The sequence below is a fragment of the Ostrinia furnacalis genome, unplaced genomic scaffold, assembly GCF_004193835.3.
Source record: "Ostrinia furnacalis isolate ACB-3 unplaced genomic scaffold, ASM419383v2 OfSCF5071, whole genome shotgun sequence".
NCBI classification, from domain to species: Eukaryota; Metazoa; Arthropoda; class Insecta; order Lepidoptera; family Crambidae; genus Ostrinia; species Ostrinia furnacalis.
In genome coordinates, this window is record NW_021135310.1 from 27,051 (window position 1) to 51,967 (window position 24,917).

At 38.3% G+C, this 24,917-nt stretch overlaps 3 protein-coding genes across 5 annotated transcripts; 1 reads left to right on the forward strand and 2 right to left on the reverse strand.

The window, feature by feature from the left end:
• Positions 1-60: 60 nt before the first annotated feature.
• LOC114360508 (protein PBDC1) lies at positions 61-1,199 on the reverse strand. Its single transcript, XM_028315237.1, has 3 exons — positions 1,038-1,199; positions 864-962; positions 61-776 (listed from the first exon to the last, which is right to left on the reverse strand). The coding sequence occupies exons 1-3, from the start codon at positions 1,038-1,040 to the stop codon at positions 387-389; spliced, it is 492 nt and encodes a 163-aa protein (XP_028171038.1). The 5' UTR covers positions 1,041-1,199; the 3' UTR covers positions 61-386.
• A 1,001-nt stretch (positions 1,200-2,200) lies between these two features.
• LOC114360507 (neurofilament heavy polypeptide) lies at positions 2,201-15,864 on the forward strand. Of its 3 annotated transcripts, none has more exons than XM_028315233.1 (9): positions 2,201-2,548; positions 2,758-4,060; positions 6,139-6,254; positions 7,158-7,324; positions 8,966-9,139; positions 10,167-10,264; positions 12,376-12,555; positions 14,801-14,918; positions 15,490-15,864. In XM_028315233.1, exons 2-9 carry the CDS (start codon positions 2,798-2,800, stop codon positions 15,576-15,578), a joined length of 2,205 nt encoding a protein of 734 aa, XP_028171034.1. In that variant the 5' UTR covers positions 2,201-2,548; positions 2,758-2,797; the 3' UTR covers positions 15,579-15,864. The 3 variants fall into 3 exon arrangements, with proteins under 3 accessions (XP_028171034.1, XP_028171035.1, XP_028171036.1); XM_028315234.1 differs by having other exon boundaries at positions 12,376-12,525; XM_028315235.1 differs by lacking the exon at positions 12,376-12,555.
• Positions 15,865-20,778: 4,914 nt separating this feature from the next.
• RpL26 (ribosomal protein L26) lies at positions 20,779-22,790 on the reverse strand. The gene is made up of 4 exons (XM_028315239.1): positions 22,694-22,790; positions 22,285-22,466; positions 21,672-21,812; positions 20,779-20,954 (listed from the first exon to the last, which is right to left on the reverse strand). The coding sequence occupies exons 2-4, from the start codon at positions 22,450-22,452 to the stop codon at positions 20,817-20,819; spliced, it is 447 nt and encodes a 148-aa protein (XP_028171040.1). The 5' UTR covers positions 22,453-22,466; positions 22,694-22,790; the 3' UTR covers positions 20,779-20,816.
• Between the last annotated feature and the right edge of the window lie 2,127 nt (positions 22,791-24,917).

Consider the following 24,917-nt stretch of genomic DNA (forward strand, 5'->3'; position numbering starts at 1 on the left):
ATTAGATAGGTACATTAAAATGCATGAGAAATTGAGCACCTCATTCATTTTTATTTTAGGCATAATGAACAAACAGAATTCATTTTATTCTGCATTCAAGAATCATACATACACAAAAGCTACTCTTACTATATTGTCTTACATTTACCTACATCAAAGGGTTGGCAAATCTTATCTAATAAATTGCTTTGATTTATCATCAGACTTCCAATTGGAATATCTAAGTTAGTAAGTGAGCTCCTAAGTGAATTCTAATGATCGCGAGTATTTTTATATACAAATGTAGTGGGAATAAGTGAGAAAAGAATGTATAAGGCACATTCATAATTTCACTTTTTTCAACAGATCCTAAAATGCATTGGTTATGATTAAGGTCTAAGGATATCTTATGCTGCCAGTTCTGCTTTCAGTTCTTGAGCTTCCATGTTAGCTTTGGATGCGCATTTGAATCGTTTTTTCACTTCATTGTTCAGACTTTCTCTGTTCCTTGCTATCTCTATCGCATAAAACTGGACTCGAGGGACCAACATTGTGTTTTCCTCTGAGTAATCTCCTTTAGCATCCGCCCTCATTAGAGTCCCAAAACTATAGTCTTCGACGATGCTCTTGAATTTTTCACAGAACACTCTCCATTTTGCTTTGTTTGCATTATTTTTAATTTCGTTTTCTTTTATGTAGGAGACATCCAGGTCAGGGAAGTCTTGTCGGAAATGCGTGTAGATGAGGTCGTCGTGCGGCGTCAATCTAAGCCATCTGGTATCCACAGAGCAAAGCACCTGAAATCCATTCAAACCCTTGTGTGAATAAAAGCAAGTAGTTGAACTTAACCTTAAAAATTAGTAAATATTTTGATTGTTGCCTACGTTGAAATAAATATCGCTGTGCTCCATAGCTCTCGCGGCCCACAAATGCTCCAATGTTTCATCGTTACCAAATTCTTCCGCTGGACGTGACAATACATCCTGAAAATGTTTAAATGTATTTTAATGTGGCCATCACAACTTGGTATCAACAAACTATATCTACTTTATACCCACCATTTTTTTGGGTCTTTGGAAGTAAATATCAACGTAGAGTGCTGTGCAAGACAATACACAGTAAATTAATTGAGTTAATTCATTTATTTTTTGCAATTTCGCAAAATCGACGGTTCTGCTCGGAGCGGAGACCGATTTTTTTTCTAACACATTGACAGTTACTTTTTTAAATATTCCTATTTTAAAGCAAAGGAGATTTATTACCGTTATAATAAAAATAAATAACGTTATTAACGATTAAGAAGGTCATCAAAGATGGTTGGATTAAAAGCAAAGTTCTTTAATTGAAACATTGTTAAACAAATAAAATAAATAATAGAAAGGTATAAAACAAAAATAATCTTTCAAAAGTTAAAAAATCAAACTCACCATGGAGTCAGAAAAAATCTCGTAGTGGTCTGTAGTGGTATAACGTATGAAATAGACCAAGGAATATTCCATTAAAGGTGATTTTCTTTCTTTCCTCTTCAAGTAAAACGGCTTTTAATGCGACATAGACTACATAATTATAGATCGCGTAACGAAAGTTGAGGCGAAGCGAACACAATGTACCTATAATACTCACCAACACAACTCACTCACACTGATGATGATGACGTCAGCGCGACAAGCGTCAGACAAAAATACAAAATATCTTTACTTGTGTTGATGATCAACCCGTGCCTCCTCAACTCTTGTAGCGCGATCTAGCCGGGTTTCCGGCGCGTTTTTGTACAGTACACAATCAACAAAAACATGTCAGCAACAACAAAATTATCTACACAAAACTTGTTTCCACTTGGTATGGAAAGCAAAAAAATTGTTGATACAAACAAAAATGTGTATAGAAACCATGTTTTCACTAGACAATTTTGTTACAAGCCGGGTCTCCAATGCGTGTTCAAGAAAGAAACACTTGTTAATGAAATGAAAATTATGACATCATTCTTTTATAAATCATTGATTCAGTTACGAACTAGTCATTATTATTATTTTAATATTATTATGCAAGAAGTTCCTCAAACTTAAAAAAATGTTTGTAAAGTTCGGAATATTAATTTTGAATAAAAAAAAAAAGATCCTAAGAACGCGCCTTTTTATTTCAGACAAAGACAGGACTATATGAAGTGTTAGAGAGAAAACGAGCTAGCAATATTCGGAGAAATTCGTTTTGGCTTCGTTTCGTCATTCGGTGTGATTGGAGGGAAGTCGTAGAGGGTGGCGCATGCGCGTTCTGCCGACGCCATCTCTAAAAACTACTGTGCCTATTTTATGTACTTGTTACAAGAGTGAAATGGGCCTACAATCGTGATTTCTAGTGAATAAATCATGGAAATACTTTACCGTTAGTGAAGTGAAGAATTTATTGACAGTGTTTACGTAAAAGTGTCATCATTGTGATTCCGTCAACGAGTGGTATTATCTTGCGGAAGTTTCTTGGCCCACAGCATCGCATATTTTTTGCGGCTATCTCTACCACCGCCGCTACGCTGGACTCTTTTGATGGACTTTTGACGCCGGGACACCAAGTGGTAACTTTCCCAAATTACGTTTACTATCGATAATTATAGAAAGCGCATCTCAGCCGGGCTGAGTTATCTCCCTCCGCGTTCTTACGCCAGTACCTATACATTTATTATGTATGAATTATTGTTGTGGGTCAAAGACATTTTAGTGCGTTACTTAACGTATAGACAGACAACAACAACAGTCATAAAGGCGGCAATTTTGTATTTTTCAGTTTATGAACGTGCGCTTGGGTGCCGTCGGACGCGATTGATATGAATTCTGCTCTGAAGCCGGTACTGCCTCAACCGGGGGTACCACAGCCGGGCGGCCAAGCGAGTCCTGCCAAGGGGAACGTGGCCAGCATCAACCACCCAGTGGGGCTCCCGCAGGGCGCGCAGAACTCGCTGCATCACGGCACCAACAACCTCGTCGGACAGAACCTGACGCACCACGCGCCTGCTCCCGCGCCGCTGCCGCACGCCGTGCCGTCCATGGCCCCGGTCTCCGCCAACATGGCACAGATGGCACAGAACATGAGTCACCACGGCAACCTCTCCCACGTCACACAGAACTCCGTCGCTCCCCCAAGCATGGCCGCGAGCCCCAGCAAAAGCGCGAGCACCAGCGCGCCGCTCAGCTTAGTCCAGGACAAAGCTAACAGCTCACAACCTTTGGCGTTGACCCGAACGCCCGAGAAGAAGGAGCCCGACTCCACTGGGCAACCGAACGGAATCGAGTCTCCAAAATCAGGGGCGAACGCACCCGCCGCGTTGAAACCTCAAAACCCAGAAACGAACAAAGAAAAACAGGATATCGCCAAGACGTCACCCAGTACACCGAAGCCACCCGAAAAACCGAGCAGTGCTCCAAATACGCCACAGAAAACGGAAACTGCCAATCTTCCCGCTCAGACTGAAAGTCCGGTGCAACCTAAAGTAGCGACCGCCAATGAAGCGACAGAGAAGCCGGCGAAACCGACGGAACCTAAGCCAGCGCCGACGGCCGATGTCGCACCCACACAGAGTGATAGCAAGCCCGTACCGGAGTCAGCGAATGACAGTCAACTACAAGAAAAAGTGGAGAAAGCTCCTGCACCGACTAAACAGGAGGCTCCAGTAGCAGAAAGTGCAAAAGTAGAAAGTACCACTAAAACGGAAGAAAGCAAAGAAGTACCTAAAGAGGACAAGACCAAACAACCGCAGGCGAATGCTGCAGAAGAGAAAAAAGAGGAGGCTGGTAAACCTGATCCTCCAAAAGAGGAGCCTGTTGAAAAGCCACAAAAGGTTGAGCAGCCTCAGAAAGTTGAGGCTGAAGAGAAAAAAGTTGAAGAGAAAAAGCCCGAGACAAGGACTCCAGCGAAAGCAGAGCTGAAGGCGACACCAAAGTCAACGTTAAAGTTGGCTACGGTGACCCCACCCATGAGGAAGAGACGGCAGGCCTCCCCAAGTAAAGGCAGTGAAGGCCCCAGCTCTGCAAAGAAACCTATGGAACACGATTCTACTCCTGACCCCAGAACAAAAAGGAATCGGACTAAGGTTTGTACATTTTTTTTAAACTAGAATGTATAAATTTATAAGCTTGGCAAGGCACTTTTAATGCACATAATAATATTATAAAAAAGATCAATAAAATGTATTGTGTTATTTGTGTAAAAATAACCACCACAATTTAAATATCATCATCATATTTAAATAAAAATTAGAATAATTGCAGTAATTAACAAAATAATGTGACATTGTAGAAAGCATGATAATAAATTAGTAATGGTAGTCATAATGAGTAACATTTACACATGGATGTTTATTCTCATGCAGTCACTAATGCAGCAGCAGTATCAGTAATTGCCTAAAATCATTATTTTATTGTTTTATTGCACCGTGACACAAAATACTTTTACATTTTGGTAACATACTTTATTGTTACAGTTAGCATTTACTAATTAATTAAATACAAATACTAAAAATTACGTAATCAACTACATATACCACTAACTAAATTATGTAGCTAGTTTAACAAGTTATGTGAGTGTGTGATTTAATATGATTTAATAAGTATTATTTTCTATCAGTAAAGTATATTATTATTATGCTCCACTACACTCTTAAATGTTATATGTATGTAACAGCTGAACTTGTAAACCATTTTAAATCTGTAAATTGTCAAATACAGGTGCTACTATATCACAATTTCTAGTAATGAGAGCCTGTTTCCTATGCGATCAACTAATATTTCACAGGGACTTAATTCTCACAAAAATTGTAGGTCTGTACTATTTATTTATTAATATCTTGCATCACTATTTTTTATGCTGGCCTCATAATATGTAGTTATTAATAATTTGCACATGTAGTTAAAGTATGATTGTAGATTGTAAAAGTCTATTTATAAATTTTTATACCCTCAATATTGCCTGGAGTGTGGTGACGTCATATTCAGTATACCTTATCAGTACCAAAACAAATGATAATTTGTTAAGAGTAGTAAAGACAATAATATTTATTTTATAACCAATCCTATTTTGAGATAATAACAAATACGAGATGAGATGATGACTATTTTGATTCATTGTCATCAAAGATGGTTACATTGTTAGCCTTACAATATGATAGTAATAGCTATATTTTGTGCATATTTTCCATTTAACACCGGCGCTAGGCCTCAGTAATCACGCATTTGATGAGTGGCGCGTGCACTTTATGCGCGCACGGCTGCAACTAGCCAAATTGAACACGTCAAATGTGTTATGGCCCAGAAATTAGCACAATATTAGCAATATTTACACATTATTCAACTGAGTCACACTTTCGTAATCTGAATTTCAATGCATTCAACTTTAACAATGACGTCTGTAAACCTGTTAAATAAATTATTGATCTGTGAAGACGGAAAAAGGAATTTATATTCATTCCTTGCACTGTAAACACCAATAAATAAAAAAAGTTCTTGCTTTGAAATCTTGAAAATCAACTATACTATACTCTCACTTTATGTAACAGATTTAACTTTATACTTTGTATGATATTGTTAGTTAGAGACGTTGGGATTCTCATTTTATCAATTTGTTCATTTCCTTGCAAATATAAAAGCAAAGCTTACTTACAACCGTTTTGTCATATAACAATAATAGCCTTTTTTTATTCAGATAATATTACATTTCCAATAACCCTACACAGAATGCTTTCATGCATGCATCGACTACGTCATGTCACTCATTTGACAAAGGCCTCCGCTAACTGCCGCCATTTCTCTACCATTGGCTATTCTTGACCATGCCACCTGCTACAGCTTTGATGTCAATACACCGTCTAAATCAAGGCTGCTCAACCTTTTGAAGAGTCGGGCTAAACGGTGGATTCAGTCGTTATGGACGGGGCACTTACATTTCTATTAACTGACGATTTTGCTGTACTGCGACTGTATTTTTGAATTTGGTGCGTATTTTCAAACCTTACCTACTTTCACAGGCCACTTATAATTCTTTCGCGGGCCACCGGGCCTGAGGTTAAGCAGCCGTGGTCTAAATGGTCTACCTCGTTTCCTCTTGTCTCTCGTGTACCAGTTCCTGACTAGTTTTGACCATTTTCGCTTCCTCTAATTTAGCCGTTTGTTATAGGTGCAGCTATACCAGTCTCCCACTCCTGAGTTAGCGATGGCGACCAAGCTTTCCGCGTCAGCCGGCCGCTCTACGCCCACCAAACCCAACGACGACAAACTGATCGTCTTTTACAAGTAAGTAATGAGAGCCACATAGCTCGTAGAACTGATGGGCTCGTTGGTGTAGCAAAGTTCCCGAGTGGTGACTACAGACTGAAAAACAGTGTAGGCAGGCACCCCACTCGGTGGACCGATGACCTGGATCGGTCGGTTTAGGTATCCCTGGGAGTCTCTTTCCAGCATTTCTTTGAAAGGAGAATCCCCTAACTAATAAAAGTTACACGCTCGTTGAACACTAGTTTAAAGTTACGGTTAGTATAGCAATGTTATTTTAAACTACTGTTCAACATCTCTATAACTTTTTATTAGTAAGGAGGTAAATATTTTGTTTAGCAATATTCTGAAATACGACGTTACATTTCTGCCAACCCAGTTGACTAAAATAAGGATGATTTTAAAGTTAACTAATGCCCATTTTTCAACATCCATCCCTAATTTTTAAGTGACCCCTATGGTAACACATAACAGGCATTTTGTTTTCATATGGGTCAATTAAAAATTAGGGATTGATGTTGAAAACGTAAGTTATCTCAACAACCTACGTTTGTTAGATAAAAGCGTTTATCAAGCGCCCAATAGGGATGTTTCCTGGGTAAAAAAGCAAAGAGTTTTAATTAGTCCGTCAGTTAGCCTATCAAGAACTACTCGACACGTATTTTTCACTTTTTAAAACTAATGAAAATGTAAAGAGATAAAGCGTGCCAAAATTCTAAAGGAAAGGCCCGTGACGTCAGTGAGTGCGTAAAAGTGCAGCACTTTGTGACGTCGCGCGGCTCTTCAACGCACTATAACTTTGTAATTATTTGTTTGATTGACAATTCAAAATATACGTGTCCAATATTTTTTATATTAAAATTGACGGACTAAAAAAATTTTTTAGGAAACTAGCCTATTCTAATTTCCCATACCATTTCCCAGGAACGAATACTTAGCGGTGCGCAACGCAGAGGGCGGTTTCTACGTGTGCCAGGCCATGCAGAACGTCTACCGCACCACGCGCAAGATCAAGATCCGCTGGCTGTCGCAGGACAAGGCCGCCGACGCCTCAGGCGAGACCTACAAGCCCGACTTCTATGACGTCACTGGTCAGTTCATAACCTTGCTCCGTGATTTATTTTATTTATTTATTTAATTAAAGAAACATACAGCTTTTATATTATTACATATACTTAGGTACAGGAAAAGTTTAGCTTATATATGTCAACGTGAAATTGTGAACCTGTCAGTTTTTATTATAACGCGTTAGATTGTAAACTAACAGTGGGTTAGGTTAGGTTAGATTGTAATTTAACTACGTCAGATTATAATCTGACGGAATTCATAATTTTACGGTGACAAATATAAGCCAAAAAAGTTTCCAATGTTAGTTTGTCAATAGCAAAGACATATTATAAAAAGTTTCGTAGTAATTAGGTAATTTCGTTCGTTCGTTCGTTTCGTTCGTTTCAGCCAAATGACGTCCACTGCTGGACAAAGGCCTCCCCCAAGGTTTTCCACAATGAACGGTCCTGCGCTGCCCGCATCCAGGCTCTTCCCGCGACCTTTACCAGATCGTCGGTCCACCTAGTAGGAGGCCTGCCCACGCTACGTTTTCCAGCCCGTGGTCGCCACTCGAGAACTTTCCTGCCCCAACGGCCATCGTCTCTACGAGCTATGTGCCCCGCCCACTGCCACTTGATTTTAGCAAGAATTGCTAAATTTCGTTCATCAGAAACAAAATAATCCCACTTAAACGGGGTCGTGGTCAACCTTCTTAACATGTGAAGTAAAAACACGCAGTGAACAATTGAATACTGATACTTGAGCGCTAATATAGACCATTTCATCCACGAAGACGCGTCCCACCAATTTTTGGTCTCGGTCGCGCGGGGTGCGGCATTATTGTAGTGTGCGTGTGCACTCATGGATAATTTAGCGTGTACCGATAACACTCAAACATTAGCGGAAGAATGGTGGACCGCGTCTTCGTGGATGAAACGATCTACACCAACGTGTGTACACGATTTTGTCATCATTGGGAGTGAAAATAGACCCGCTTTTGAAAGATGCTAGCCGCGCGGCTTTGACCGGGTTTTTTCGGGTATAGAACGAACGAAATGAATATCGTTTTCGCTCATCGAAATTTATGCAAAAACCGTTAAAGAACATACAATAACGGTATTTTTAAACCGGTTCCGAGCCTTGCATTCACGTGTCCCTTGTCCACAGACATGGAATGCGTGCTGACCACGTTGAATGACCAAAATGATTTCAAAACCTTTTTTCCACCCAAATCGTGGTATCACAACAATTTATTAGTTGAAAATATTTGTTATTTTTTCATTTCGATATTTTTTCACAAATATACGACCTAAATGTCAATGTGACAGAACCCACAAAGTTGTGGACGCTAGTTGGCGCTGTAATCGTGCACGGAGCCAATAGAACGAAATTTATGCAATATAACATAACAATAACGGTATTTTTCAAACCGGTTCCGAGCCTTAGTCAAAGTCAAAGTCAAAATTTCTTTATTTGTTTAGACTAATAAATACATAGTTCTTACAAATCGTCATTTTGCTCTTAAGGAGCCTACATGTCATAATCTTTTTACCCTACCAGCGCTTCGAGACCAACATTTGGCAAGTGCTGAGAAGAAGCGCCGCAACAAACTCAGTCACCACTGTCTGCCGGTTAATATAAATAAATAAATAAATTCCTTGCATTCACGTGCCCTTTGTCCACAGATATGGAATGCGTGTTGACCACGCTATCGCTTCAGCGCGCCCCTGGCGGCGGCGGCGCGCAACTGCTCAAACCAGGAGAACAGGCGCGCGCCAAGTCCATCCTCGACCGCGCGCTCAAGGCGGAACAAAGCGGCGGGAACAACATGGAGGTCACCGAGGAACATCCTGACGGGCGTGTTTGTAGTTGTCGTCTAAACCGAATAGACTAACACCCGCATTCACACACGATGCACGCTTGAGTGAAGCAGCAAATCGAACGCACAGCGTTGAATAGAGCTCTGTGATTGGTTCGTGTCACCCTGTGCGTCCACGCGCACTATGAGACCTCATAGTAATGTTTGTGAATACAAGAGTTAGAGAAGGGCGTAAGAGTTGGTGAAGGTCTGGCGTTCACAAGCTCTTAGTCTAGATTCTAGACTAGAATGCAAACAGTGAACATTATTCTAGACTCTAGATGTTCACACACAAAAAAATCTTAGTTACTTTTGCATGTTTTTTTTTAAAGTCTTTGTGATTTTATAGGATTTTTTATTGTAAAACACAATCATATTAAGCTTTTATAAAAAAATCAGAGGTAACTTTAAGATTTTTTTCTATCTAGCAAAATTTTTTTAATCGTGTTTTTAAAACAGTCATCTCATCACACATACGTTCTGTAGTACATATTGAAAGTGTCAGTGCGAAATATCGTCAATTCTTTAGTGCTTCAACCACACCAACGCGTGCAGATCGCCATCGACCGGCGCGATCATAGGGAAATGACAGGTCGCGTGAACTGTCATGGGTCGCGCAACCTGTCATTGGCCTTTGATCGCGCCGGCGATGGCGATCTGCACGCGTTAATGTGGTTGAAGCTTAGTAACAGCTAAAACCCGGTCTGTGAGCACGTAGAATTTTGTCCAATGACCCCAAGCTACACATCCTTATCGCTCGCGCGTAATTTATTGCTGTCGCGACTGTGCGACGGGCGCCCGCAGTGAGTGTGTGAGCGCGACAGCAACATAATTACGCGCGAGCGATAAGGATGGGTAGCTTGGGGTCATTGGACAAAATTCTACGTGCTCACAGACCAGACTATAATAGAAAACAGTCAATATTGTCGTTTTCACTTACTAAGGCCCCTTTTGCAGAGGCCTCGTCGCTGCACACGTGCGATTGTCGCCACTATCCTACAGTTGTTAAAGCTTATGTTCGCTTGCAGTGGACTTGTCGCTGTACACGGACGAGTCTCAACTAGAGAAAGGCCGCAAGCGAGGCCGCCACGCCTCGCCGCGCGCTCGCGCCGCTCCCGAAACTCAGGTCAGTTGTCTCGCTCGCACTTGGGCAGTTAGGCGATCACTTGTCTCGCTCATCAGTGCCGTAACTAGCCTTTTATGCGCCCGGTGCGAGCTTTCAAAACTGCGCCCTTGAAAAATGCTTGGTCTGGTCATTTCTGCGCCCCTCCAGGGTCTGCGCCCTGTGCCTGGGCACCGCTGGCACCGCCCTAGTTACGGCACTGCTCACACTGAGACCTAGGGTTTTCAAAGACTACACATATCATATCATATTCATTGTGGGGAATTTTCTTCTCAAACATAACATATTCACATCGTTTGCCAGTGGCGTAACTATACCATCCGAGGCCCGTGGCAAATGGACAATTTGACACCATTCTCCAATAATTCGAAATCACAACCTGTAAATTACGATTTTTGGTCGCATTGTAATTGAAAAAAGTAGTATAATTGAGTTGACAAAATAGTGACGTCACTTGCTTGTAGTGTAGTGCCATACAATATCTATGGGAGTTTCGTTTTGACAGTTTTAAAAAGTACGTCAATTGATTGGTGGTGTCAACATGTCTATTCTGTGCATGGGGCCCTTGGCGTATCTAGGGTCTTGGGCCAGGGTCCCTCAGGTCGTGGGCCCGTGGCATTTTGCTAGCCCTGCCGCCTGCCACCCTATAGTTACGTCACTGTCATTTGCCATCGCTTATCTCGCTCACACTAAAACATTTCAAACACATTTGCACCTTCGCGTCGATATGCTTTGGACACATTGGGGCAGTTTTTCGAACTTCACATTCACATCATATTCACAAATTGCCGAGTACTCAGTCAAGCGTTTTCATACTTATACATACTCATATTGTTGCCTCGAATACGTACACTAAAGTCCCTAGACAAAGTGACATACGCAATTCCAAAATCGCTTCACAAACTTGATTAGTTTAATTTGCAGAACTCAGCTTGAGAACTTAGTGCAGGGTATTTCTCATTTCCCGTTTAAAGGCGTGTGTACTGTGTGAGAATTATCGTGAGGAGGCCTAGGTAGTGGAAACACCTGTGTTCATTTAATTCGTACGTCACAAACCTGTGGGTCTAGACAAAGTGCAAATTATAATCGCAAACCAGTCGAAAAGTGGTCGAAAAGCCCCTTTTTTGTATGGAGTTTTGACGGATTCGATTTTCGATTCGATCAAAAAGTGCGTTTTGTCTAGGGGGGCTGAACTATTCATAAATTCATCTATACAATGTCACTTTCGATGGATTATGCTAAACAAAGCCGCTGCATACGAAAACATGACGCACGAGTTGTGATAAATGCCTATTGTGACAGGCTATTCCGGGATAAATTGATTTGACTTTCAAAACCAATGCGATCTGTATAATGTCACATTGGTGTACTGTAAACAGCGCATTAGATTTAGACTACATTTTCCTTGAAAAATTGACACCATTGTAATTAACCCCTGCAGCAGATTACTTTTCAATAATCTATGAGTGATTAGCAGGCGCTTGAAATAGGTACCCACTGGAGTTCAAAGGCTTAATAATTATAAGATGCCGGTGTTTAATCTGTCAGACGAACGACACATCAAGCTCTATGCTTATATGAGGGACGGTTTTGCAACAAAAACGTGTTATAAAGTACAGGTTAAGAAAATCCTTATGAAAAAAGGATACTATAAAGTAAAAGATTATTAAAATGACAAGAGTGCGTGGATTTTACCTGCCTAGATCGCACTTATTGCGTGTCATGTAAGCTATAAATTAAGAGAGGCTGACGAAGGTGACTGAGTTTCTTTCGCCACTTCTTCTCAGCACCAGCCCATATGTTGTCCCGAAGTTGTGGTAGGGCAAGCTATATTTGGGACGTGTATAAGTGCCCTGGTAAGGGCCTATGTACTGGATAAACTATTTGAATTTGAATTATTAGCCTGATCAGCTGTGGTCTGAGGGCCTAGTGTGAGTTTACATCAAACGACAATGTATGACGGACAGCGCGACAAAAATAACAATGTATGACGGATTGTACAGCGCCCCTAGCGGGAAACGTTCAAAAGCTAAAATTTTCATACATTTTTAAACGAGCTCACTAGTGAGCACTTAGCCCACTGTACAACACTTGATCGTGTCCATTTCTTGCAGACGGAAGCGGCATCGCCCGCCAAAAAGGCTCGGACGACGCCAAAGCGTAGCCCGAAAAGCGTTCGCAAAGCGAAGCCGAGCCCGCCCAAAACGCCAAACAATAAGCGGAAAGCGTCAGGTAGTACGCCCTCAGTGGCGGCCACTAGCAAGGTAGGCATAGTACAACGGATATATAGAAATGTACGTATCCGCAATCATCTGCCATTTACATTCATGTCCGAGAGTGAGTAAGGTGTGCGTGCGCCGTCTCGTTCGCGCACGCTTGCCGCGCGAGCGGGACGGCTATATGTCTGTTTATTTCGTTTTCTTTCATTGCTGATTTTGTAATTTGTGCTAGCAGTTTCTTTTTACGATTCGAAAANTTTGAAAATACAACACACTGAACTCAATAAAAAAATAAAACAACTGTTCTATTTTTTTTTATCCACAACGAGGAAGCTCTTGGCCTGTATCTCACCTGATGGTAAGTGATGATCAGGCCGAAGGTGGAAGCGAGCTTTACCCGGAATTCTCGACCACGAAGGAACTGGCTATCTTACCTCTAACTGCCGGAACACAACAATGCTGTTAACATTGTTGTTATAGCGATAAGAACGCCTAAATTGTGATAAACCTACTGTTTTGTTTTTTTTGTAATTACTGGTTTTGGTAATTACCACTGTACCATCATGTTTAGTATTGTAACTTGATTGGTTACAAGAAAATGGAACGATTTTAACTCAATCATATTAACTTTTAATGTCTTTAGACCTTGAAATAATTCAGGAATGCCAACAATATTGATATTATTTTAAACGAAAATCTTTTCAAGATGTAATTTTTATTTTTTTTAAATCTTCGTTATTATTTAAAAGATACTGCTAGTAACGTTGAATAACTTTAGTAAATTCCTTAAAAATGGTTAAAAATAAACAGACGAATGCGTAGATTGTCTTTGTTTCATGAAAGATTTTTATTTAAATTGTTTTGAATGAGTTGAATGAGAGATTGACTGTATATTATTTTATGTATTGTTACAATATCGGTGTGCATGCCCGAATATTTTTGTATATTGAATATTATGCAACTTAAAAGTTTCAGTATACAATCTTCAACCTTATTTTGATTGGGTCAAGGTATTATTTTTTTATTATTCGCAGTCATACAACACGCAGATTCCATTAAGAATTTATAAGGCAGTTAGGGTTCTCAACTTAGATTTATTTACTGATATCGGTGGAAGGAAACCATAATTTGTCATGCATGTTTCCTACAGCCCTGCTGGATCAATTTATCTAATAGTGTCTTGCATGATTTTATCAATCAATTGTCCACTTCTAACCCCAAATTTAGAGTGAAAACGTAGTAGGCTAATTATTAATTTGATAAAGTATTGAGCCCAAGTTAATTTATTTACACATTATAAATAAATATGCAATTTTGCTACATAATTTATTCATGAACGTATTTATTGATTTTATTAAACAACAATCTTCACGAAACCATAATATAGGCAGAAATGGTTGTGATATTAGGTGTTTATTTAATACTTGAGTAAAAAGTAGCTACCAAGTATAAAAAAAATTACATGAAGACAGCCTACTACGAATTTACGAAATGTTATTAGATATAACTTGTCTTCTCTATTAGGTCTCAAAATAACTACTTCACGTCATATCCCATCTTCATTCATTCTCATTACTTGCTTTTTGTGTTCGATTTTACATTTCTTTCCAATTTTTTTATTTTTTAGCCTTATTTCTTCGATTATTTGCAATATTATCAATTTAAATATCTTTTTATGCATGCTATATTGCATGAAATATTTTTGGTGTTAAATTTATTAAATTTTATTGTTTATTATGGTTATATGGAGAAAAGTATTGAAATAATATTGGTTAAAGAGTAATTTAATGAAAATATTATTCAAAGAATTTAACAGTTACTTGATAAACTGAGATGAAAAGTCCCTGTTAGAATAAATGTTTGGTGTTTGAATGTTTTGATGATAAGTGACTATTTTAAGGCATTGCTTTTAACTTTATCAGAGTACATTGCGTTTATTACTGTCTTGAGTGGTTACAATTACAGTTTTTTATTGTATAAAGATTTGTTGATTTTCAATAAAATTGACAAAAATAAATGAATTACATAAGAAGAGATAGATAGCTTGAGCGTGCTCATTTTCTACTTAACTATGAACTTTTCATATAATGTTCATGCTTGCATAGAGGATGAACATGCACAAACTAAAAATCTCAAATCAGGAACTGGCTCATAGATTCTGAAATCCACATGCTCAAATCCTCCAATTCTGCTTGAAATTGAATCGCGTTTTCTGCCTCTAATACGCAACTCACGTTAAACATTGCCTTGATAATGCTCACTTATCGTCACACCACAACCGCGCCGTACCGCACTGTATGACCAGCAGTCACTTCCACAGACGGCCACAGCGGTGACGGAAAAGGCTAAGCCCAAGGCGACGCCGCCCAAGCGCGCTGCCAAGCCGCCCAGCGAGCCCGCCACGCCGCTGCGCAAGGGCAGAAGGAGCGCAGCTAAAGGTACGTAGAATTATATGCTTGACGTCACAGCCTTGAGCCCCTGATGTGATGAATAAATAATGCACAACGGAACAATCGATACGTTAAAAAAGCCAAACAAAATTTTATTTACGGGCTGGAAGACGTAGCGTGGGCAGGCCACCTACTAGGTGGACCGACGATCTTGCGAAGGTCGCGGGAAGATCCTGGATGCGGGCAGCTCAGGACCGTTTATTATGGAAAACCTTGGGGGAGGCCTTTGTCCAGCAGTGGACGTCATTTGGCTGAAACGACGACGACTATTTATTATTAAATATTCGATTTACCACTGCTGGGCAAATGTTTCCAACTCTATATCCAATGCCACGAAAGTTAGTCACTTCTGTAGCCTTCTTAATTTATGTTGTCTATCTTAAACAAAGTAACCTCCGTGACATGTTCAATTTTGCGATCGCTTCGCTTTGCGAAAAATACTTCAAGCAAAATAATTAAAAATTAAATAACTGTCATAAAATGTGGCCTTGTTTAAAGATCTTTTGTATCTTTATTGTTCAATCGAATGCATTTAACATATTGTTCAAATGTTCCACAGAGAACAAAGCATCGCCAATAGTGCCGACGCCTTCCACGTCAACGGGCAAAAGCAGCCGTACGCCGCGGAAGCCGCCCGCCAGGAAATAATACGCGACGCGCGCGCGCACCGCGCCCCGTGCGTGACGCCGGCGCCCTGTGTCACCCCCGTGGACGATACGACAATAAACTCCACCAGTCGTGTGAGTGACTTCATAGTTACGCGTGTGACGTCATCCAAATCACGCCCGTCGAGTGCATAATAAACCAATCAAATGTCAGTCATGTGAGTTTTGAAGCTACGAAATGTCTTCAGTCTATAAGTCTGGTCCGTGAGCACGTAGAATTTTGTCCAATGACCCCAAGCTACCCATCCTTATCGCTCGCGCGTAATTATATTGCTGTCGCGACTGTGCGACTGGCACCCGCAGTGAGTGTGCAACGCGATAGCAATATAATTACGCGCGAGCGATAAAGATGGGTAGCTAGGGGTCATTGGACAACATTCTACGTGCTCACGAACCGGGCTTTAGAATTAAATCAAAGAAAATGATATTTTTATCCTTACAGGGCTCATTGTGACTTGATATTTTTTTTAACATCTATGTATAACAACAAGATGCAATTAATTAATATGAATATTCAAATATAAATCAGTCATGTGAGTGAAAAAGTGCTGAAAAGAAATGCTGGATCAAACAAAAATCGTAACGTTAAAAAAGTGACCGAATTTATTTTATTATTTTTTAATTATTTTGTATTGTTTTATGTGCGTAATGAATTTAACCATAATAACACACGTATTTTTAGCTTAACACAGGTTTCAAGAATCGAACCATGTGCCAATAACATCGGGAACTAAATTAAGTTCTAAAGTTTGGCAACTTCATGTCTGTATTAGGTTGTGAGAAAATATTTAAAATTTTAATTTATTGTACTCTGATTTTATACACAAGACTGGGAACGTCATTTTATTGTTCACTTTATTGTCGTATTGTCTCCAACCTGTAGATTGGTGGAGTTATCTTTTAGAAGTCGATTCTCTTATACATACTCGTAAAATCAAATCAATTGCATCTTTTCTATTATTCGAAATATTGTATTGTATGTGCTCTGTGGAAATAATTATTTTCCGTCGAGTCGAGATCTCTCGGGCAGTGGATTTTGAGGAAATGAAGTCCGCCTAATGACGTTTTACGATTTCTATTGGTCCTTTTAGTTTTTGACAAATCCGCTGACTTGGAGATCACCGGCATATTAAAGGTGTCCACGCACCTATTATTCGAACCCACCAGATAGGTGACACAGTTGGCTATATGTAATATGTCAGTCCATAAGTGAAACGAGAGTGAGCCGTGTTAGTCTTTCCGTGATCACTGTAAAAGTAAAAGGGATAGCGAAACTGAGTAAGTTGGCAATATGAAGAACTATGTAATTGTGAATCCGTTATATCCATCTGTATCGAGACTAAGTATGCTAGTCTGTGCTAAAGCCTGGTCCGTAAGCACGTAGAATTTTGTCCAATGACCTCAAGCTACCCATCCTTATCCCTCGCGCGTAATTATATTGCTGTCGCGCTCGCACACTCACTGCGGGCGCCCGTCGCACAGTCGCGATATGGATGGGTAGCTTGGGGTCATTGGACCATATTCTACATGCTCACGGACCAGGCTTTAGTAATATTTTATTTTTACCGTGAATGGAAAACGGGTGGCGTTAGAATAAGTTATAAGTCTGTAAAGTGTTTCGTTCACAAATGTTTGGAATATTAGACTATATCGGATTAGTTTTTAAGACCAACTTCAAGGAGTAGTTGTCAATTTTTATATCGGCTTATAGTTTTTTAGAAAGCTAACAATACGAGTAATCTTCTCAGGTGTTTCGTAATTTTTAATAATTTTTATATTAAATCTAAATTAATTTTTAAAATTTTACAACATTATTTAGTTTTATCAATATTTTTTTGAGGATGCGAGTCGAAGTTATGGCTGTCGCATAGCGGGGTTTGATGTTGCAATCACGTTGGTTTACAAAAAAAAAGAAAAACTAGGAATGGGTGTTTAATATTACAGACTTAAACTCAAAAAGTGAAACATGTTCTGGCGATTAAGACCTAGGAATACAGAATGTTACTTGGTCTTTGTTATGTACTCAGTCGTTACTTTGTAGAGAGAACACATACTGTAAAATAACGAAAAAGTAACATTCTGTTAGGGCCACACCAAATGTGCTGCTAGTTTTAGCACCTGCTTTCGGCGAATTCGTGACAACTAAACATGATTCGCTGTAGCTGATGCTAAACGTATAGGTTTGCCCTAATATGGGCACAATTAACGCATTTTTGTATGTCTGTATTAACCATTCGATCGGGAGTTAGTGGCACGCGTTGGCTCTTACCTCTTTAAGTACGTTAGTCATATTGATAGCACAATACTGTGTATTCATTTTCATGTTTCGTATAAGTTATAACTATTTCTAAGATCGACTATGTTCAAAATAGCGAGGGCTCCGTAAATGGAATTGTATTACAATATTAAAATTTTAATATCCTCATGTTATAATAGAGAGATATATAAATAAGATTTATTAGCACACTGTCTGCTCAAAATTAAATTTGATTATTTACGGAACCACACATACGAGTATGTTGCCATTAATAATATTTTCTTTTTAAAAAGATTTATATTGAAAAGTTATGCAAGTTGAAGGCAATAAAAATATTGTAATATATTACTAAGTGTAAATGGATACAGAAATTTTACCACCAAAAACGCTAGAAAGTGATATTTACACTGAATTCATGGTATGGTAATGATGTAGTTTGTTTGCAACTTGAAATAAGCCGTTTTAATCCATCAAAGTACATTACAGAAATAGAATATTGTGTAATATTTTCCAAATGCGTTTTATGTGACTTCATGTAATGTGCATTTTCATTGTGCTGACTATTGTAGCGTTTGCAACCGTTTTCATAATAACTATTTTATTTGTATGACAAAAATATTATGAATATTGTACTAATTCATAGTTGGCTAAGTGTGGGGTTGCGCAAGGCTCTGACCGTGTGGCCTTAGTGAACGTTGAGCATCACATGTCGACATATTTCCAAGTAGAAATACAAAAGTGAATTGAATAAGTTTAATTTAACTAACATAAATAAGTAATTATTAAATCTTTAGAACTCTAGTGTTCACTGTAAATATTTACAACTAACAAGAGTGTTAACGTTTTATCGTTGCGACGTCTATGGAGTGAACCCTCTTGCTATTCCTGAAGCGGCTGGAAACTTATTAGTCGAGTGTGTGGTACATGCCGCGACTTGTTGTAAGCGCCATGTTCTGGATACAGGATTTACTCCATACACTGATTGTTCGCAACCTCGTTTATGGAAAGTTGACGCGGTATATTTACCACTGTTGACTTAGGCAATAGAGTAGATGTTTTCATTTTGTAAGTTTAGGCTAAATGTGTTGAATACGTAAGTATTCTTTTAGATATTGCGACGGAATCTTGTATATCAGTACAAAGAATTTAATACTATCAAAGTGTTTTATCATTGAATGTTTTGGCTTCACATAATAAGAATATATTTTGATATGATCAGTGTTTATTTTAAGAATATTGTAGTGGATTGTGGAATAGTTTTAATGAGTTTTGATTGCAAACGCAAATGTTTAAAGGTAAAATTTTTATAATGTATGATTTTTATCACCATGTCTGGACCAAAATTCCATTGTAAACTCTTCAATGCACTTCGTGAGATCATGTACAGTTGAATACCAAATGTTGTTGCACTGCCTACTGTAAAAATCATGGAGTAAAACTTATAGATAAATCAAATCTATTTACTGCTAGAGAAATTAGCAAACTTTTATTGAATATTAAATGTTGCTCATTTGCTAGGGGTTCCGTGGAGTTTATGTACTTGTTTAATTGATGAAGTAAGAAATAGTAATATTGAAGTAAAGAGAGGTAAGTTTCAAGAGTTCTACGGAATCCTATTATTAGGAGGTGCCAGATATCTTTTAATATTTTTGTTGTAATCACTTTCGCCTGCGTTAGTTTGTGACTGTTTCCTCGACATTGAAGCAGACGTGGCCTAGGTTTGTTGTTTTCCATTACCTTTACTTTGTTAAACCGAGCTCATCCGAGCGCGCGCGTGTGTGTGAATCGATTAGAAAATTTAAGTACCTACATTTTAGGTAGTATTTTTAAATAGGTTAATTCTGTGGAGAAATAAGTTTAGATTATAAATTATTGTGTGTGCATTTTCTGTTTATAATGTGTACCTATGTGGAGAGAATGTTTGCGACCCTGGCCCTCTCGGCGAGAGTAACAATAGTTGTATTGTAAAACATATTTTAGCGTTTTATACAAAAGATATCAGTTTGAGAGTACTATTGTAACAGAAAGTCCACAAATTTATATGCAATTCAGAATTAAATATAATAATTTAAGAACATTATTGTTTTTATTTCTTAGAATTAAAAGTATTAAAAGTTACCCCCCTCTTATCTATTTAATTGAAGAATAAGTTTGGCACATTTTGTTAGGGTATTAATTTATTTTGGACTACCGAGAATCACATTCTTTTTTCCCCTCATGCCATATTTGCAATAGAAAATGCAGAATATTGTTATTCATTATCAACCACCTGCCCTTCTAAAATGTTGGACATACGCTTGATGGGCTGTGGGTTTAAACATATATACCTGCTGGTGACATCTCTACAGCTATTATTTATGACGATCTCACGCGGGTAAAGAAATGAGGAGAACCAAAGTAACCGACATAGCTCGCAGAATTGCTAAAATCCAGGGCAGTGGGCGGGGCACATAGCTCGTAGAGACGATGGCCGTTGGGGCAGGAAAGTTCTCGAGTGGCGACCACGGGCTGGAAGACGTAGCGTGGGCAGGCCTCCTACTAGGTGGACCGACGATCTGGTAAAGGTCGCGGGAAGAGCCTGGATACGGCAGAAAACCTTGGGGGAGGCCTTTGTCCAGCAGTGGACGTCATTTGGCTGAAACGAACGAACGAAAGTCGCGAGCAAAAGCTAGTTATGATCATGTTTAATATGTGTTTTGTGTAAAGTATGTGCATGTGGATTGAGTGATCCTTGCTTCAATCTTAACAAAAAATCGAGGAAGAGTAAAGTGGCTTGTATGGTTTTGGTTAAGAAAGGGAGAGGCTAGCTACAGACACAATTCCGACACCTATCTATTGTTGTCTACACCTTTTCTATAAAGGTTCAAAAACACTTAGGCCTCAAGTAAAAAATCTTTTTCAAAAGGGTTCCAATGAAAATACCAAATGCCTTTTTACGTTTTTTATTTCTTATAATCTATGTGTTCACGAGGTTTCCATAGCTGTGGCGGTTTCCTCAGTGTATTTGCCCTTATCCTTGCCAAGGGCGGCCAGCCTGCCCTTCGCTCTGCGGTCAAGGATGGCTTTTCTGTCCTTGTTCATCTTTAGTTTGACAATCACACACTGTAAAAGAATACAAACATACAATTTAGTATCAGGCGAACAAAATAGACATAAATACGTGTTAAGACGTAATGTCAGAGCCATGGAAGTGTTTCAGCATTGTTTGTGCCCATTCTTACGTCAGCCATACATAAATGTCAGGCTTCAGTAAGATATGAAAACACATTCTAAGGGAAATGTTATCATCATTTTATACAAAACAGCATGTTTTAAAAACCTAGTTGATGTATTTATGCACAGCTAGTATCTTTGTTATTTAATCAACTAATTTAACAATCTATTCCTCACAAATTAGTACCTACCTATGTAGTATTTAGAGAAGTGGAATAATTTCCATTACATATTGCCATACGATATTGAAAGCTACAACTATGATTATACTCATTTAGGACAGGGGGTACCCTTAAATTATACTGAAGCTTAAATTTATAAAAAAGAATAATTTTCACCATCAATCCCTAATTTTTAAGTGACCCATATGACAACAAAATTCATATTATGTGTTACCCTACGGGTTACTTAAAAATTAGGGATTGATGGTGAAAACAATCATTAGGCACTTATTCTCTCCAATACAAGCAAGGATTCTACTAAACCCTTGACCCAAAGTACGAATAATGATTACTTTGTCATAACAACTAGGATTTAAATAATTTGACAAGCAAGTCATCATCAAATTAATTACCTAAATAATTGATATAAAAATGATTTATTTACCTTTGAGGGGTGGATACCAACGTATGCGGTGGCACCGTTAGCCTTCTCACGCTGGATCCTTTCAATGTAGACGACGAACTTCTTACGGTATACTTGGACTACTTTGCCTACTTGCTGGCCTTTGTAGTGTCCTCTGACAACCTGGAACAAGATGTGTTTTATGTATTACACTTGAAACAACTGCTTAGTTATAGGTTATAGTCTTCATGATAAATATGCTAAAAAACTGTATTGATTCATTATAAAAAACATTATTATCACATGTTTGACCAAAGTTTAGTGATCGTGACTAGTTAGTCAACATAACTATATCAAAATGCGACCATACAATGAAGAAGTTAGACAGTTTTTATCACATGTTAATTTTGTATAGTTGAGGCAAAACAATCAGAGCCATATTTTGAACCATGGTGTGGTCCGGCAAGTTCAGTGCAGAGTTCACCAAAGAAAACCTTTAGTTCCCTCCACAAAGAGCAGCGAAGTCCACAGTCTGTGAATGGTTTGTCTTCATCATTTCATTTTGCACTCAAATACCATTGTGATGTTTGTAAACTAACCTCACTTTTATTGTTATTGATTATAATAAATCTACAAGAATTCATAATTTGCTCACCTGAACTTCGTCGTCTTTACGGATTGGCATAGACTTAACGTTGAACTTCTGTCTCAGCTCTTTGGATAGCGGAGCGGACATGAGCACTCGTCTGATGTGTGAAGGGGCGCTGAAATGCCTCTTCCTGTTTTTCCTCCTCGAGGAAGTCACGAGCTTATTGTACTTCATTCTGGCGCTCTTCACTGTAAAACCAAACACCACGTTACTTGACAATCTTGAAATAATTTAGGTTATCGGCCCCTGCGTGCTAAACGTCAATTTACAGCGGCGATTATTTGGAACACTGATTCTCGTAATATGAAAAATATCCATCGTAAATGACACTAAATATCTTTAGAAACAACACTTTAACGAGATATTAACAATTTATCAGAGGAAATCCAAGATTTTTATGGATAAAACGACGTACCCGAACGACACGGCAAAGAACCGAAATAAAAAGAAGTATACAACGGTGTTGCCCGCACAAGAATTTAATGCACCAACACAGCGAATCAGTTTATGTAAAATTGTGTTAATTTTCTAATAATAGTATGTTTAACGATATCAAATATATTTAAATTAATAATTATACTTAATAAATTGTAAATGGATGTAAATAAATCAAGTTTTAATAAACTTTTAGGAATATCATAATAAACAGATTTTTAGTGTGGTAACATCACTGACTACTGTCACAATAAAAAACGTTCCGTCCAATGCAGAAATGTTTGATGTCTTGTAACAAATAAATATGATCGAGAAAATAAAATTATATCATGTTTTGTTCTAAAGGTCGCGTAGCGAGAGATGAGGATATTAAATCAACTTACAAAAATTCATTAGTCTGAAGTTGCTTTTTGTATCGCTGCAAACGATATGATAGTGATCCAAAAGTAAGATAATTATCTAGCCAGTGAATTTCTTTGTTTTGTGAATGTGAAATTTGAAATGCGTAATGAAAGCGTTTCTGTTCTGTATTCAAATATTACATCAGTGTGAATACGTACTTGCATTGTCACTAAAGATAGTTATTAATATTATTTTAAACTATGATAATGCATTTTTACTACAATTTATTATCACTGTCAGTGTCGGACTGAGACTGTACCACTGACGAAATTTGTGAAAATGCGGGTGGATGAAGAAAATTCATCGCGCCCGAGCAGACGACGCCGCATCTCTTCAGTCTGCCCCACAGATTAGAGAGTATGTCTACTCTAAAGAGTCTGCCCGCGACCGTGACTCGTGAAACCGAGTTGAAACGGTCGGGAGGGTAAAATATTGATTATTAATTGTGGCAGTGATAAAATATTGATTATTAATTAAAATGTCAAGGATATTTATTTATTTATAAATTGAGTTTCGATTCACGGTTTTTCTAAGCCTACCTACTATTGTCTATAATGTTGTTTATGAAGTTTACCGTAAGTTTTACTTACCAACGACGCGCGACGTTTACAATGTCACTCCTTTTATCATTTTAATTTAAGTAGGTACGAACACTTAATAATGCACTTACCGTATGAATAAAGAAATAATTTTACAATTTACCTAAACTGAAAACTAATTTTCAGGACTGGAGAGAGAAGTTGCGTCCGTCTGGGAAGGCTGGAGACTGGATAGAGAAGATGCTTCAGGGACTAACTGTCTGCCGTCCAATCACTATAATGCCGTTAACCCACAATTGGTCAATTTTGACTTTTGAATACCATCCGAGTCAGAAAAAAATGCTTAATCTAGCACTATTATCGAAATTTTTATATCTTGTTTAGTTCCTGAGATAAAAAAAATAAGAAAGCCGCTAACTGCTTCGCCTCTGCAAGATTACATAACTAAAATGCAGTTACATTACATTTCTTAGCTTAAACGCGGTTAAGCGTCTTTAATTGTTATTAGAATTTAAAATTTAAGAAAAATTACAAAGCTTTATTGCCGTTATTTACAATTTCTAGTCAATACAGCCGTCAAGGTACTNATATATTTAAATTACAAATTACTCTTTTACTTTTGAAACAGCGAATTTTTTTAAATTCTCGATCTTTAAACTCGTTTTTCTCCGAAAGTGGTTTTTGCACTTAACGGCGTTATAGTGATCGGACGGCAGAACTGTTGGCGTCCATTCAAATTCTACTGGGTAAGTACGTACTACTAAGTTTTATTGTAGTGGGAATGCAAATATCTCTTAGATACAAACAATAACTCGTACTCGTATGCAAAATTGGGATTGTTAGTGTCATTATCTAATGTAGGAGCGTCTAAAACTTTCCGGTCCATCTGTTCCGAGCTTAATTTTAAAATATGTAAGCGTAAGTTCGTTGTGGTGAATCTTAAGAATTACTAGGTAGAGGAAGGCTGTTTTAGTACTTACGTTGTTTTTTTGCACTTTTCAACCATAAATTACAGGTATAGCGCGTCGTTTGTGTAGGTTCCTGTAGTTATGAAGCGATATCAAGAGAGGTTGTTTATTAAATATAGTTACAACCAAATTTTGTTACATAGATCGTTAGCGAGACTTTGAATATACGTAGGTACACTATACTGCAGGTAATAGGTTCATTTTTTGATTTGATTTTAATTTGAAATACTACTCGTTTTACCATGATAGCTCTGTTATGTCACCCCTCTCGCATAAGTAGGTCCACCAACCACCG

Bases quoted from the DNA above. Each gene is read 5' to 3' on its own strand.
- RpL26 (XM_028315239.1), bottom strand. From the start codon at position 22,452: ATGAAGTACAATAAGCTCGTGACTTCCTCGAGGAGGAAAAACAGGAAG. The intron at 21,813-22,284 runs GTGAGCAAATTA...ATCTTGTTCCAG, and splicing joins GTAAAGACGACGAAGTTCAG to GTTGTCAGAGGACACTACAA. The intron at 20,955-21,671 runs GTAAATAAATCA...ATTCTTTTACAG, and splicing joins TTGGTATCCACCCCTCAAAG to TGTGTGATTGTCAAACTAAA.
- LOC114360507 (XM_028315233.1), top strand. From the start codon at position 2,798: ATGAATTCTGCTCTGAAGCCGGTACTGCCTCAACCGGGGGTACCACAG. The intron at 6,255-7,157 runs GTAAGTAATGAG...ACCATTTCCCAG, and splicing joins AAACTGATCGTCTTTTACAA to GAACGAATACTTAGCGGTGC. The intron at 12,556-14,800 runs GTACGTATCCGC...TCACTTCCACAG, and splicing joins TACAACGGATATATAGAAAT to ACGGCCACAGCGGTGACGGA.
- LOC114360508 (XM_028315237.1), bottom strand. The intron at 777-863 runs GTAGGCAACAAT...AATGGATTTCAG, and splicing joins ACAGCGATATTTATTTCAAC to GTGCTTTGCTCTGTGGATAC.